This window comes from Arvicola amphibius, chromosome 2, assembly GCF_903992535.2.
Source record: "Arvicola amphibius chromosome 2, mArvAmp1.2, whole genome shotgun sequence".
NCBI classification, from domain to species: Eukaryota; Metazoa; Chordata; class Mammalia; order Rodentia; family Cricetidae; genus Arvicola; species Arvicola amphibius.
In genome coordinates this window covers 107,063,515-107,078,584 of record NC_052048.2, presented here as the reverse complement: position 1 = coordinate 107,078,584, position 15,070 = coordinate 107,063,515, and the positions used below count along the sequence as shown (strand labels likewise).

General features: G+C 47.2%; 1 protein-coding gene across 2 annotated transcripts; it reads left to right on the top strand.

The window, feature by feature from the left end:
* Positions 1-773: 773 nt before the first annotated feature.
* On the top strand, positions 774-14,691 carry LOC119806241 (cytochrome P450 4F5-like). Of its 2 annotated transcripts, XM_038317842.1 has the most exons (14): positions 774-788; positions 1,222-1,303; positions 1,609-1,807; positions 4,900-5,044; positions 6,492-6,545; positions 6,632-6,759; positions 8,033-8,154; positions 9,563-9,833; positions 10,151-10,217; positions 10,472-10,601; positions 13,510-13,643; positions 13,731-13,795; positions 13,928-14,010; positions 14,381-14,691. In XM_038317842.1, exons 3-14 carry the CDS (start codon positions 1,610-1,612, stop codon positions 14,556-14,558), a joined length of 1,575 nt encoding a protein of 524 aa, XP_038173770.1. In that variant the 5' UTR covers positions 774-788; positions 1,222-1,303; position 1,609; the 3' UTR covers positions 14,559-14,691. The 2 variants fall into 2 exon arrangements, with proteins under 2 accessions (XP_038173770.1, XP_038173769.1); XM_038317841.1 differs by lacking the exons at positions 774-788; positions 1,222-1,303; positions 1,609-1,807 and having other exon boundaries at positions 4,684-5,044.
* The last annotated feature ends 379 nt before the right edge of the window (positions 14,692-15,070 follow it).

The window sequence follows — 15,070 nt, the reverse complement described above, 5'->3', positions numbered from 1 at the left end:
GACAAATACCTCTGCCCCTCTCCCTGTTAACTTCCCCTTCTCCCTCATCCTCTGTCATCTGTCTTTGTCTCTTATTCCCTGCCCTCTGTCCCTCTGGGGAAAATAAATCTCCTTTTTGCTGAGAACTCGGTCTTGGGGGTCCTGAACTGATTCCAACTTCTTACAGAAATAGTTGTGCAAAATGTTAGAACACGCATGTAGGTATAATTGTTCCTGAGGTTGAAAGTTTAATTGCAGAAAGGGGAACAGCACTCTGTCAAGCTCCCTGGAAAGGAAGTCATGAAGTTGCTTTAGTCTGACCTTATCACGGACCACTAGACTCTGTTATCCTTCACATCTGGTTTTTGGATCCTGAGCTGACCCATCAGGAGCTGGCCACTTACCATTACCCTTTCTATGTATGGACTGTCATTATTCTCTTCACACCCTGTTTCAGGGCCTAGAGCTAGCCACCCATTGTTCTTTATGACCTATTTGAGGGGGGAGCTGTTGGGATTCCTCAATGACCTTGTTTCCTCTCTAAGAAATCGGAAATGTGGCCATGGGAGATTTCAGTGGCTGATGAGCCCAGCATAAAGCAAATCCAGAGCAGTTTCTGGACAAAATGTGTATGCTTTAATGATAACGCTAAACTTCCATGCTAGGGACATAGGCGATTCCTAACTGTCTTGCTTTCCTGCACGCTGCTTCTGGCCTTTTTCAGTTTGACCCCTTTCCTTCACGCTTCTGCTTTCTCCTTAGATTCCAGGTGAGTTTTCCCAGCTAAGCCAGACAAGACAGCAAAACCGGTGAGAGAGCTCTGCAGGTTCTAAGGGGTGATTTTGCAGTGGAAGGAGGGCATGCTAGCTGCAAGAGCCTGAGAACTAGCCTAGGGGTTCTATCTGTTGGAGGCTTGAGTTAAAAAGAACTAGGTGTCCTTTCTGGAGGTTGGGTGGGGAGTGTAGGAGAGATAGGAATGCAATGGCTTGTCCTGGCAAACAGAAGCCCACGTTTCAAGGTTTCTGAGGAATGCTGAGTATTTACTGGGTCAGAGTCCAGCCTAAAATGAGCCCAGACTGCCATCTCAGGTGCGTGTGTGTGTGTGTGCGTGCGTGCGTGCGTGCGTGCGTGTGTGTGTGTGTGTGTGTGCGCGCGTGTGCTTGAAACCTCACCCTGCCCAAGTAGGAGAGAAGCAGCTGACCCTGGGAGGGGTGGATTCATTCAGTCCAACCATCTACACAGCTACTGCAGGTCAGAAACGGCATAAATAAATTCCAGAGAAGACAAGAAGAGGTCCTCCTGCACGAGCTGCTTCCGAGAGAAGGTACCAGGCTGGGGGCTGGCAGAGAGCGTCCTGACTCCGTGTGGGGGGGACAGCTCTATCACAACTTGGGTGGCTCCATAGAGCTAGCCTGAGTTTCAAACTGGTCGGTTCTAGATGCTGACCGGTTGCCCCCAATAGCCCCTCCCCATCTTGTTCCACCTCAGCTCTTTCACTTGACTCTCCCAGCAAGAGTGCAAGTCTTCACTCCCTTCCCACTGCTCCCCTAATCCACAGAGTCACAGCCCACAGCTCTGGAGTTGCTCTCCTAGGCCTGAAAATCTCACCTGTGTTCATCTACCCTACAGGATGCAGTCATTGAGCTGGTCCTGGCTGAGTGTGGACCCAGTGCTGGCCTCCCCCTGGCATCTTCTGCTGCTCTTCGGGGCTTCGTGGCTCGTGGCGAAAATTCTGGCCTGGGCTTACTCCTTCTATGAGAAATGCGCCCACCTCAGATGCTTCCCTCAGGCCCCTAAGAAGAACTGGTTTTGGGGACACCTGGGCACGGTGGGAGTGGCAGGAGGATGGGTCGGGTTGGGTGGATATCTGATAATAAACGGACATGACGAATGGGGATCAAGGATCCGGAGGTAGGAAAAGGCAGGGGCGTAGGACGGCAGAGCGGTGAGGGAGCTCCTCTCTTCTCGCTGTCCCAGCAAATCCACCTCTAGAACCTCACACCCCTATGCTCTGAAGTCTTCTTCTCTTTTCTTTCCCAATCTAAACCTGCTTGGCATCACATCCCCACTGGGACTCACGGTCTGAGGTCTCTCGCTCTGATTTGTGCATGTTTGCCCTACTCAGGAGCTCCCAGAGTGGTCTGCTCAGAGCAGGGACATCCCTGGTCCGTTAACTTTCTGCTGTTGGATTTGAGGTGTCACTTTAGCATCTCCAAAGTCTGGCCTTTTCTTGACCCATGGCTGTTGATCGCAGGCCAGTGTCTGTACCTCTCTGGGCTGTTACTTGCCCTATTGAAATGAGCTGTTTTCCCGACCTCCACCTACCGGGGCTCTGTGGGGCAGAAAAGAGATGCGTGCAGTCTCATTCCTCCAGCAGCTTGGACTTTGTCCTTTCTTGTTTTGTCTTCGGCTCTCAAGGTTTATCAGCTGACTATAACGTCCATTTTGGGTCAAAGCTGAGGAGTTTTTAAATTTTGTCATGCCAGAATGTAACAGCCAGTATCTTGTGTGTGCCGCTCTTTCAGCGAGTCACAGCACAAAAGGACCGTTTTCTTTTTTTATTAGGGATCACTCTGGCCTCTCACACAGACCTAAGCTTCTGGAAGGGGCTGTAACTCAACACCCTCCATCCACAGTGCCCCTTGCTCCATGCTGCATTGGCTCCCTGTTGCAAGAGCCACACCTTGCGTTGGATGGATGTCACCTGTAAGGCTGCCACCACCAGTGCCATTGTCACCGCAACCCTCTTTTTTTCCAGCTCCTCTTGCCACTGCCTCTCATCACAGGTCACCTCAGGACCTCCTCCTTCCTCTCTACATCCCAATGTGGTAGTCTCCTTCCAGCCCCCCTCTCAAAACCACCTTAGCTCCCACGTCCCTCAGCACTTAGGGTCTAAAGTTCTCGCCAATAAGGTTTTCTTTCATAGACATTGTGAAGTCTTCACTTCTGATGATCTCACCTCACCTCCATGTTTTCTGATATGTTTTCCCCATGTTTGCTCCTATCCATCCAGTTCAGTATGATTCCTTCTGTACTGACCTCCCAACTGCTTACCCTGCAATCCCGTGAGTCATTTTCATTCTCTGCCTGCTTTCCTCCTCCTGTTCCTCATCCTGTCAACCTTGTGATTGCCAGATGCAGACCCTGTCAACCTTGTGATTGCCAGATGCAGACCCTGTCAACCTTGTGAATGCCAGATGCAGACACTACCTCATCCATCTCTCCACAGCCTTCTACTCTAACGGGGAGGTCCCTTCTTTCCAGGAATATCATTGTCACAGGCTTCAGGATGACACCCTCACTTGTATCCCACAGATCTCTGTCGCCTTTTTGTGTCTACTGCTGGCTCCGTCTTCTCCCGACATCACACAGTTTCCCTGCCATTCTCCTCTCACCCCCGTCCCCATAAGCCTGCCTTCTTACCCAAGGGTCCAGCTCCTGAGCTGCCCATCTGCTTCCTCCTTAGATGACTTTTATGTTTACATCTCTCCTGAGTAGGGAACCAAGATTTGGAAACCTTTAAGATTCTTTGCTGTGAAGCTGGGGAGATGCCTGCTCAGAGCTGGTGTTAGTAGGCTGTGCTCTGTGGTTCGGGGACAAGTAAGAGAGAGAGAGCTGGGTGGAGTGAAATTATTGGTTTACTGCTAAAGGGAAGAGTGGAGAAAGTGGGGAGGGCTAAACAAAATATGAATTGGAATTTGGAGATGAGAAAGATCATATGGGAAGAATCCCATAGAGACAAAGGGAGATACACAGACACACATACACACACACGGACACACAGACACACACACGGACACACAGACACACACAGACTAAGACAGAGACAGAGAGACTAAAAGACAGAGACAGAGAGAACAGAGACAGAGAGAAAGAAAGATAGAGGAGCGGGGTATATTCTAGTTTGTTTCTCTATTACTGTGATAAAACACCATGACCAAAAGCAACATGGGGAGGGAAGAGTTTATTCAGCTTACATCCATGAATGGAAGTCAGGGCAGGAACTGAAGCAGGGCTATGGAGGAGTGCTGCTTACTGCCTTGTTCCCTAGGCTCACGTTCAGCTGCTTTTCTTACACCTCTCAGAATCACCTCTCCAATAGTTGCTCCACACGCAGAAGGCTGGGCCCTCCTATATCAATCATTAATACAGAAAATGCCTGCAGACTTCCTTAGAGGCCAGTCTGCTAGAGGTGTTTATACAGTTTGTGTTTCCTCTTTTCAGATGACTCTGGCTTGTGTCAAGTTGATAAAAACTAACAAGCCCAGGAAGTGAGCAGATGAAGGAAATGGAGAGAAGAAAAAAGGACACTTATAGTTAAGAAAAAATATTAGATTTATCTAATAATTTTCTCCTTTCAGTTACACATCTTTCTGTTGTCTGCATAAAGGATCTATCATGTATTTATTTATATCATCTATGTATCTATGTATCTATCTATCTATGTATCTATCTATGTATATATCTATGTATCTATCTATGTATCTATCTATATACCTATTTATCTACTATCATTCTAGGTTCATATATATTAGTCTATACAACTGTATCATTTATCCTATGTATGTATGTGTGTGCATGTATGTATGTATTCATCCACCTAGCCATCCATCCATCTACCCACCCACCTACCCATCAATCCATCCATCCATCCATCCATCCATCCATCCATCCATCCATCCATCCATCGTCTATATTTAGATCACAAAACAGAGAGATGAAGAGAGTTACACATCAGAGAAAGGTATGTAGACAGAAACATAGGTACAGTAAGAGACACACGTAGTGAACCCTGGTGGACTTAGCAAGAACCAAAGATGAATAACCTGAGAAGGAGGGTGAGAAGGGTGGAGTGTGATGGGCAGAGTAGGAGCATCTGGTACACCTGCCAGGACTAGCCTCTGCTTTCTTCATCCTCAGATCCAGAACAATGAGGAAGGCATGCAGATGGTGACTGAGATGAGCAAGGTCTTCCGAGATGTCCAACTCTGTTGGCTGGGACCTGTCATCCCTGTGCTAAAGCTTGTCGACCCTGCATTCATTGCCCCCCTGCTCCATGCCCCAGGTATCTCTCCCAGGATCCCAAATCTTGGCCTCTTCTCTGTTTCTTATCTTGACTGGGGATGTAGCTCAGTGGTTGAAAACTTATCTACCAAGAACAAGCTTTAGGTTCCATCCCTAGAACTGGGATGAAGACTCTCTTTTATGAATGTTTATGTGTGTATATATGTGTTGGTGGGTGCACACGCATGTGTATATGCATGTATGTGGAGGACAGAGGACAACCCTTCTTGTCATTTCTAGGACCACTGTCAACTTTGTCCCTCACTGGCGGGAGCTCACCAGTGAAGCTAGCCTTGCTATCCAGTAAGCCTCAGGGATCCTCCTAATTCTTCCTTCACAACAGTGGCACCACCATGCTGACATTTTTACATGGGCTCTTGGGATGAAACTTAGATTCTTAATGCTTGCAAAGCAAGTATTCTACTGACTGAGCTATCTCCTCATCCACAAGAATTATGTCTGCGAGAGGGGTCTTTAGGTACAGTTGATTCTAGATACCTTACAGTGCAATCAGGAATCTTCATCTTCTAGTTCTATTTTCTTCTTTGAGGACCTTATCTTCTTGCTAGGAAAGATGTGTTCTAGTCATTCAACCACCAAGGAAAATTCTGTGATTCTAGATAAAGTTATAGATAACCCACCCTGTTTCTTCTGCTTAGTTCAATGAGTCTTGGCCGTCCCAGCCACCTTAAAGGCAACTCAAAGATGGAGATGGTTTGGGACAGAGATGGTATGCCGAGTACTGCAGGGGCTGCCCACTGGAGTCCAGATGGGTTAGCTGTGTATGGTTGGTCCTGGGGCTGCTTGATGGCTGGAGAGGGCAGAGGCACATGGCTCTGAGAATAGAGATGCCCTTAATTCTGAACACTTAATGCTTAGTGTGGCATAGGAGAGAGAACTAGAGGTGTCTGGGACATTTCTAGGCCACATTCGAGACTCAAAAGGGAGCATATTTCAGTGCCAATCTGGGATTATCTGAAGAGCATAATTAGGTCATGCCAGACTTTTACACACCCATGTTGTGTCATGCCAGGGAATATCATGTGTGTTGTGTCTATGACATGTTGTGATGACATGTGTCATACATACCAGGATGTGTCAGGCCATGTCAGAGAGCTGCCAATGACAGTGTGTCCTAGGTCTTTGCAAAGGCCTGTAGAGTGCTGTGCTGAGCTCAGATATGGAAGATAGAATGCACCATGTAGCAGCCATGTGAAGGCATGCTGGGGGCATGTTGTTCCCTGCCAGGATGACATTTTCTCTTTCTGCTGCTTCAGTCTTGTCTGGTCTTGTCTCACCTTCCTCTTCCATGTTTTCTTTGTCCCTGTTCCCTTCCCACCTTCCTGTGTTTGGAGGGGAAGTAGGGAGCCCTGGGGCTGGGGGTCCCCACTTCACAAAGTTCACCTTATACCCTCTCCATGACCCCTGATTGTTTTCCTTCATGGCAGTTTTGGTGGCTCCCAAGGACATGACTTTCTATGGCTTCCTGAAGCCCTGGCTGGGTGAGTACTTCAGGTGAGAATTAGGGGACACCTTGGGGATCAGAGGAAGCTTCCACCTTTGCCCACTGCCATGGTTTCCCTTCCAGGGGATGGGCTCTTTCTGAGTTCAGGTGACAAGTGGAGCCGCCATCGCCGCCTGCTGACACCTGCCTTCCACTTTGACATCCTGAAGCCCTATGTGAAGATTTTTAACAAGACCGTGAACATCATGCACGTGAGTTCCTCAAACTCAGTGTCCCACAAAGAACACTGCAGAACAGGGAATGACTTTAGACAAATGTAGTCTGAAGGTGTGTTTCTGCTGCATGGACTTTGGGACATCAGTTTTCCTCACCGAACCTCAAGTTTCCCCATCTTTAGTAATCTGAACTTAAAGGTGATCAGAAGGACACCATGGAGTCATGCTTCTAGCATGTAAACAGGAATCACAGAAGGCCAGTATCTACTTTATCTTACAGAAGTTCTGGAAAGCCAACATGTTACTGTCGAGGTTTACACAGTAGGCTTTTCTTAGTTCATTGACCTTCAGCTGGTCATGGTGACATGCTGTTGTATTCCCAGCACTGGGGAGGTGGAGGCAGAAGAATTGTAAGTTCAAGGTCCATCAGGTCTTGAGTATAATTCACTTCCAACTAGCTAGCCTCCCATGGGCAAGGCCCTGGTTTTGTCAGCAGTATTCTTGGTAGGGCAGCCAGGCCTTCCCCTTCATTCCTTATCATCCTTAGGGAATCATTGCTTTGCTAGAGTAGAGATATTGATTCATTCAAAGACAGAGGAGGCAGAATGCTCAGTGGCTTTCCAAGCTACATCTCAGCACAACAGCACAGAGTCTTTTTCACAATGCTCCTGAGCGAAGAACAAGTTCTCAGTTCAGTTCAGATTGAAGATCTGGTGAGATGGGTTCCCTCTCCCAGGGGAACTGCTCTCCCAATTTCATCGCAAAGGCTGATCTATAGTCACTTACCATTGTGCTAATGATGGTGATAACTACTGCTAACACTTATTGAGCATCTACTGTATGCCACTTCTAGGATCTGTTGTCTGTTGTAATTTCTGCACTACTCTGAGGTAGAGGTGACTATGACAGTTACATTATAGATGGTAAATCTGAGGGTCATAGGGGTCAGGGAGCGAATTCAAGTCCACCAGCCATAAGAGAGTGTGGTGATGAACAGACATTGAAGTATGGCTTATGGGGCAACAAATACGTTCAAGTTGAAGGCTTGATTAGTCGTAACTGGAGAGGGCAGTAGCCTGACCAAGAAGGTGGTGGAGTTAACTGAAAGCTCTTGACTCCTAACTCTGCATCTCTATTTCCTACAGTCCCACCTTCTGTTCCTATTCAAGTCTGGCTTCTCTGGGGTCAGGTAGAACCTGAGGCAGAAGACCAAGAGGCTGGTTCCAGCAGAGAGGATGTCCTGATGTTTTGCTGGGACACGGGTTCAAGGGGCCAAGGCTTAGCCTCGTCCTTGTTCTCTTCTTGAAAGGTCAAGTGGAAACGTCTTGCCTCAGAAGGCAGCACCCGTCTGGAAATGTTTGAGAACATCAGCCTCATGACGTTGGACAGTCTGCAGAAATGCCTCTTTGGCTTTGACAGCAACTGTCAAGAGTGAGTCCCTATGTTGGTCCAGAAACCTGTGCCATGGATCAAGAGAGAAGGTTGGGGGGGAGGGACTGGCAAGAGTGAGAAGAGGGAGCTCCCTGAATGAGGTGGGTGACACTGCCATAGAAGGACACGGGAGAAGGAGACAGAGTAAATGGTCCTTGCAGAGTTTCAATTATTTGGGTAAAGACAAGGAGATGCAGATGAGTGGTACCTGAAACAGGCAATGAAGCCATACCTCGGAAACAAGGTTGGAGGATGTGTTGGATTTGTTTTTGTGACAACATGTCTAAGCAAAACATATTTTAGTTATTTGTTTATTTATTTATATTTTCGTTTTTCAAGACAGAGTTTCTCTGTAGCTTTAGAGCCCATCCTGGAACTTGCTCTGTAGACCATGCTGGCCTCAAACTCACAGAGATCCGCCTGCCTCTGCAGCCTGGGTGCTGGGACTAAAGGCGTGAACCACCAACGCCTGACTAAGAAAAATATGTTAAGAAGGAAGGACATGGTTTGTCTACTGGTATCAGTCCATCGTGATGGGGAATGACAGGGCAATGCAGCTCCCACCGCGATGGCTGAGCTTCCTAATCTTTGCTTCTCAAACAGTGATTTGAGGCTGACTACATGGAGAGGTTTTTACTTCTTGTCTAGAAACTCCCTACCCCATGCAGATGTGTGTTTTTCTGATCTCAAATATGCCTCTCAATATTACATAGATTACCGAGGTAACCATCACCGATAGTTCTAAAGTGCACATACCTTTTCTTTCTTAGCCTTGTCTCCCTTGCCCTTCCTCCTTTCCTTTTTCGTTTACCTTGCTTTCTTCCTTCACACTTTTCTTTTTTGACAGCATCTCAATCTGTAGTTAGTCTGGTCTGGAACTCACTATGTAGATGAAATTGGACTGTACTTCCGTTCCTCCTGCATACACCTCCTATGTGTTGGGATCACAGCCAAGAGTCACCATTTCCAGCTAGGGGCCAGATCTTAAAGGCGTTGCCTAGCCAGAAGGGTGTGAACTCCATCCTGAGTTTCCCAGATCATAAGAGAAGGTGTCTGTCACAGAGGGGAGTCCTGGTTACAGTGAGCTTGGGCAATCTAATCAACAAAGGAGATTCATGGAGATATAGGATGAAAGGAACCAGGAGAGGAGGGTCTGAGCCTGGGCAGAGTCGCAAGAAGCCAAGGGAGAAGAGGAGGGGCAGATGCTGAGTGAATGAGAAGAGGAAATGATGTCCATTTATGCCCTGGAAACCTGGGTTAGAGAGCTACTCGTGGGGAACAGGAAACAGAATTTGTGCTTTGTGGATGCTCTTTTCAGGATGGATCCTGGACCTGGGACTCTGGCTGGAGCTTCTCTGGTTTTATTTTTGTGTATGCTAAGTTGCTTCCTCTCTGGCCTGAACTGCAGGTCTCCCAGTGAATACATTGCTGCCATCTTGGAGCTCAGTTCCCTGGTAGCAAAAAAGTACCAGCAGCTCTTCCTATATGTGGACTTCCTGTACTACCTCACTGCTGATGGGCAGCGCTTCCGCAAGGCCTGTGACCTGGTGCACGACTTCACAGATGCTGTCATCAGGGAGAGACGCCACACCCTCTCCAGCCAAAGTGTTGATGAGTTCCTGAAGTCCAAGGCTAAGTCCAAGACTTTGGACTTCATTGATGTGCTCTTGCTGGCCAAGGTGGGTTTATGTAGGTTACAGTAATGTTAATGTTCTTTGTTAGATAGAAAATGCTGCATTTGGTCAAAAGGATACTGAAGAGCCTTCGATGGTACTTGTAAAACATGGGCAGGTTAGAAAGAAATTCCACAGGAGTGCTTTTGTTGAACACTGTGTGGAAGGAGCAAGCAATAGTAGGAAACCAAGGAGGGAAGTGTGGCGCAGGCTCTGGGGAAGACAAGGCAGGGTCCTGTGAGTACAATGGCTATGAGAGCTGTCAGATCAGGCTCAGCAGCCCTGAGACATGGCAAGAATTGAGGGCCACATTTTGTCTTCAGGATGAACATGGAAAGGAGCTGTCTGATGAGGACATTCGGGCAGAGGCTGATACTTTCATGTTTGGAGGTGAGGGTCCTGTACAAATACAGAGGAGGTAGCAACCAGTCAATCCAAGGGCCTCATGGAGGAGGCTCCATTTATACCCTTGGTATCTTGTCAATTTGCACCAAGCTTAGATACTCCTCTCCTGACTCCTTTTATCCAGTTTCTATGTCTACTCATCCACCCCTTCCTATCCTCCCGGGGGTGTTAATCCTGAGCACTGCCCACCTGTGATGCTGAGATGGCCAGAGATCTAGGTTTGCCTGTGTGCCCCTCAGGCCACGACACCACAGCCAGTGCTCTCTCCTGGACCCTGTACAACCTGGCAAGGCACCCGGAATACCAAGAGCGCTGCCGGCAGGAGGTGCAGGAGCTGCTGAGGGGCCGTGACCTTGAGGAGATTGAATGGTGAGCGCAGGCCCATGTGGTCTTTGTTGCTGTTATGGGTGTGAGCCACCATACTGGGTACTGCAGGGTGGCCTGGAAGTCAGTATCTTAATGCCTCTACATTCAGGGATTACATGCCCACTTTGAACACCTCTCCATCTAATTCATTAATTAGTTTGCATACAGTGTGTTAGTGTTCATTATGGCGTTTCAAACCTAATTTCTTTTTCTTGATTCTCGCCCCATTTCTAGTATCTTCTGTATGATCCTTTTTACACTTTCTCCTTCCACACCTTACCTCTGTTCTACTTTCATGGTATCTCTCTCTTTAACATCTTGAGTCTGACCCTATAGAAATCCTAGAATATATCCTTTGGGTCACATGTTATTTGCTTGTTTATTTGCAGCAATTTATATATATATATATGTGTGTGTGTGTGTGTGTGTGTGTGTGTCTATACACACACACATATCAGTGATTGTAGATATCACTGAATCTCCCATCTGAATTCTATTTTGTCCATAGTCTCTTAATATACAGAAATTATTTTCTCATTCATGTTGGTTTCTTCTTTATTTGTTCTTGTATTTTCTACTCTAGATGCTTAAACATCCTTCCTGCTAGGTCATAAAAATATCGCTTCCCTTCCTCCTGTCTGGGAAGGGGTTCACCCAATGGATGCTGGGAAAGCTGGCAGAGTTGCATTTCTTTTCTCTACTGTGACACTGGCATTGCCAGTTGAAAAGGATGTGTTGCACACCTCAAAATAACCAGAGGAAAGGATTTGAATATTCCTACCACAAGGAAATGACAAATCTTTGAAGTGACCGATACGCTAATTCACTTTAAAAGTTTAATGTTTTATGGGGGGGAGAATCTGCCCTGTTTGGAGGAGACATTTTCCCCCTTTTCTGAGACCCCTTCTCATGAAGGTCTTGGTGGCTTCCCACTTGCTGTGTGGCTGAGGCTATCCTTGACCGTTCTAATCCTCCGGCCTCACCTCCTCACAGCTGCAATTCCACACCTGGTTGAGGTAGCACTTTTTGTTTGCTTATTTCTAGTTCTTTTTGAACTCTCCTAATCTACCTATCCACTTCTCAGCCATGTGTGCAGCCTTCAGTCAATGTCGTATTTTCAGGTATCCACGTGCCCACCTCATTCTGGATCCTACATATCTCTTTCCATGTTCTTGTGGAGTAACATAGTTTTAAAAGTTATTCTCATTTTTGCTATTATGGTTTTGTAATAGGTTTTAGTAAATGGTAGGTGGGCTCCTTTAATTTTTTTTTTTTTTTTGGAGATGGTCACTCTATATAGCTCTAGTTGTCCTGCAACTTACTATGTAGATCAGGGCGGCCTCCAACTTAGAAATCCCCCTGCCTCTGATTCCAGAGAGTTGGGATTCAAGGTATGAGCCACCATTCATGGCTCCCAATTTAAGTTTTTAGATTGACTTGTCTTTGTAAACTTTAACTCTTTTAATTAGAATAAGGTTTTCAGGTGGAGGCACAGTTTAGTTGTGGATACTTGACTAGTGTGTAAGTTCTGTGATGCCCACTGCTGGAAAAGAAGGATTGCCATGTTGTTACAATAAATAAATAGGTGAGAAAGAATGGAAGGAAGGAAGGAGGAAGGAAGACAAAACATGGAATTAGGGAGGTTTCATCAAGAAGGGGAAGAAGTCAAAAGAGGGGAGTGGGGGTGAATATAATCAAAATACATGTTAATGAAAATATTAACAAAGAAATAAATCCTAAAAAGGAAACAACTCTCAAGAGTTTTATTGGATGATGTTGAAAATGTTGATTATTTGGAAAACCTGACACATTTCTAGGAATAGCTCACCCTGGCCTTGAATCTGGAGAGCATTATGTATTCCAGGCATCTCACAGCATGTCCTAGGGCTCCGTTGCTGGGAGAGACACTGTGAACCAAGGCAGCATACTGAAGAAAGTATTTCCTTGGGCTTGCTTACAGCTTCAGAGGGCTGTGAGGATCACTACGGTGACATGGTGCTGGAGAAGCAGACAGAGGAAGAAAGAGAGGGAGGGAGGGAGAGAGACAGACTGGGCCTGACATGGGCTTTTGAAACCTCAGAGTTTACCTTCAGTGATACACCTCCTTCACCAAGCCCGTATCTCCTAATGCTTCCCCAAACTGTTCACCAAATACCAACACACAGCACCTTAAAGGATACTTTTCTTCTACTAAAAAATTAAATTATGTCCATTCATTCATTCATGTACTTATCTATTTGTGTGTGTGTCTGCACGCACATGTGGCAGACAACTAGGCTACAGTCTGCTCTCTTTTGCTATCATATGGGTCCTAGGGATTGGCCTTATATAATCAAGCTTGGCGGCAGGTTCTTTTACCATCTGAGCTGTTTCATCAGCCCAGGAATATTTATTTCTGCTTTTGTTATTTCACAATATAGTTTTTTTTTTTAAGACAGCATTTTCTGTAGCCTAGGCTAGCCTCTAACTCCCGATCCTCCTGCCTCCACTTTCTGAGGCTAAGTGCCACCTCACCAAGGTCAGTGAATAAAAATTTTAAAGCTTTTTTATTTTGAATTTATGGAAGCACTTGAGGATATCTTTTGAAGGGTGCGTTTTCTTGTAAACATTTCTAATGCCAGGTCAAGCTTTCTTCTTGTATTTTTGTGGTTTTCAGTTTTAAGGCTTACTCTTCAGTCTAGAGCCATTCTTGGTAGTTGATAATCTCAGAATTTGGAAGGCAGAGGCAGGAGGATCAGGAGTTTAATGTCATTCTTCATTGCTTGAGACGTTGGTTAACAATCAAAATAACAAATAGACATCTTTGATATGTCTGACTGAAGAAGGTGAAGGTGGTTAGTATCCCTGGATGGTAGTGAGGCTGAGTGGGACTCTGTTTTGCTCACGGTTAATTGTGTGGTGATTTCCTCAGGGACGACCTGGCCCAGCTGCCCTTCCTGACCATGTGCATCAAGGAGAGTCTGCGGCTGCATCCTCCGGGTACAGACCTAGTCCGGGGCTGCATCCAGGACATTGTGTTGCCGGATGGGCGAGTCATCCCCAAAGGTGCCCACACAAGTTGGGAAGAGTCCCCTGGGTTAATGGGTTCCTAGAGGTAGCACAGACCTGGTACTGACTGTCTTCTACCCAAAGGCAGCGCATGCGTCATCAGCATTTTCGGAGTTCATCACAATCCTTCAGTCTGGCCAGACCCGGAGGTGAGGCTCCTCCTTTTATCTCTAGGACTTGGGAAGGGTTCTACTTGGAACCAAGCCATTCTCCTGTCTTCACTTCCGTCTTTCTGAGCTGGACAGACATGACCCATCAGCTTAGTTTTGCTTGACCCGCAGATCTATGACCCCTTTCGCTTTGACCCAGAAAACCCTCAGAAGAGGTCACCTCTGGCTTTTATTCCCTTTTCTGCCGGGCCCAGGTGAGGCTAGAGGGCTTAGGGTGAAGGGGAAGCATCTGAGCATGACTAGGAGGAAGGAAAAGGGGTTGGGATGGTCGGGGTTTGGGTCTCCTTCCCGTCCTTTGCACAAGGTATGCCAACGGTCACCAGAGCTTGGGGTTGGAAGGTGCAGGGTGGCTGCTCTGTGCTCAGAGCTCCGCCCTGGTCTGAATTGGGCGCCGCGGCTGAGCCGGGCTCCTGGGATGCAGATGCACAAGCGGTGTCCCAGGCGTGCCACCGTCCCTCCTGCCCTTCATGCTGACCAGGCGCGGCGGGGGCCGGGTCAAGTTAAGTACGAGGACGCCTGTCTTGTTCCCGGTGCAGTCAGAGTCCCTACCCTGCCCTTCCGCAGGAACTGCATAGGACAGACTTTTGCCATGAGCGAGATGAAGGTGGCGCTGGCGCTCACACTGCTGCGCTTCCGCGTCCTGCCCGACGACAAGGAGCCGCGCCGGAAGCCGGAGCTGATCCTGCGCGCGGAGGGCGGGCTGTGGCTGCGGGTGGAGCCGCTGAACATGGGCACGAAGTGACCCCACACCTGGCCTGGAACCTCCTCACCCACCCGCCTACCTCTGTGGATCCCAGAATAAACAGTCTCACTGAGTGCCAGCAGGGAGTCTAGAGGAAAACACAGATCCTATTGGTGTGTTGGGGAGAGGCTGGGTTGGTGTATTTGATCCAAACCTCTTCTGCCTTTGTTCACCATTGGCGTTCTAGGCTGATGAGAGTTCTTCTCAAGCTCAAGCATGGGGTTTTATTAAAAGTAATTTTCTATTTACTCTTTGACAATTTGGTACGTGTTTATAGTGTATTTTGATTACATTCATCTCCAGTTCCCCTCTCACCCTCCTCTTGGTTTCCCCTCTGGAACCCTTCCCAAGCCCATACCTTCCTGCCATGCCTGGTAGAATCAAACCTGCAACAACAGCACCCAGGGGAGAGAAGCTGGAGGATCTGAATCTGAAGCCATTTTCTACTTTCATATACATACCTAAAAAAAAGAAAAAGTCACACATATAAAACATATATTATATATAATATA

Coding starts and splice junctions, on each gene's coding strand:
- LOC119806241 (XM_038317842.1), top strand. CDS start 1,610: ATGCAGTCATTGAGCTGGTCCTGGCTGAGTGTGGACCCAGTGCTGGCC. Junction 9,834..10,150: donor ATGTGCTCTTGCTGGCCAAG/GTGGGTTTATGT, acceptor TTTTGTCTTCAG/GATGAACATGGAAAGGAGCT. Junction 10,602..13,509: donor GACCTTGAGGAGATTGAATG/GTGAGCGCAGGC, acceptor TGATTTCCTCAG/GGACGACCTGGCCCAGCTGC.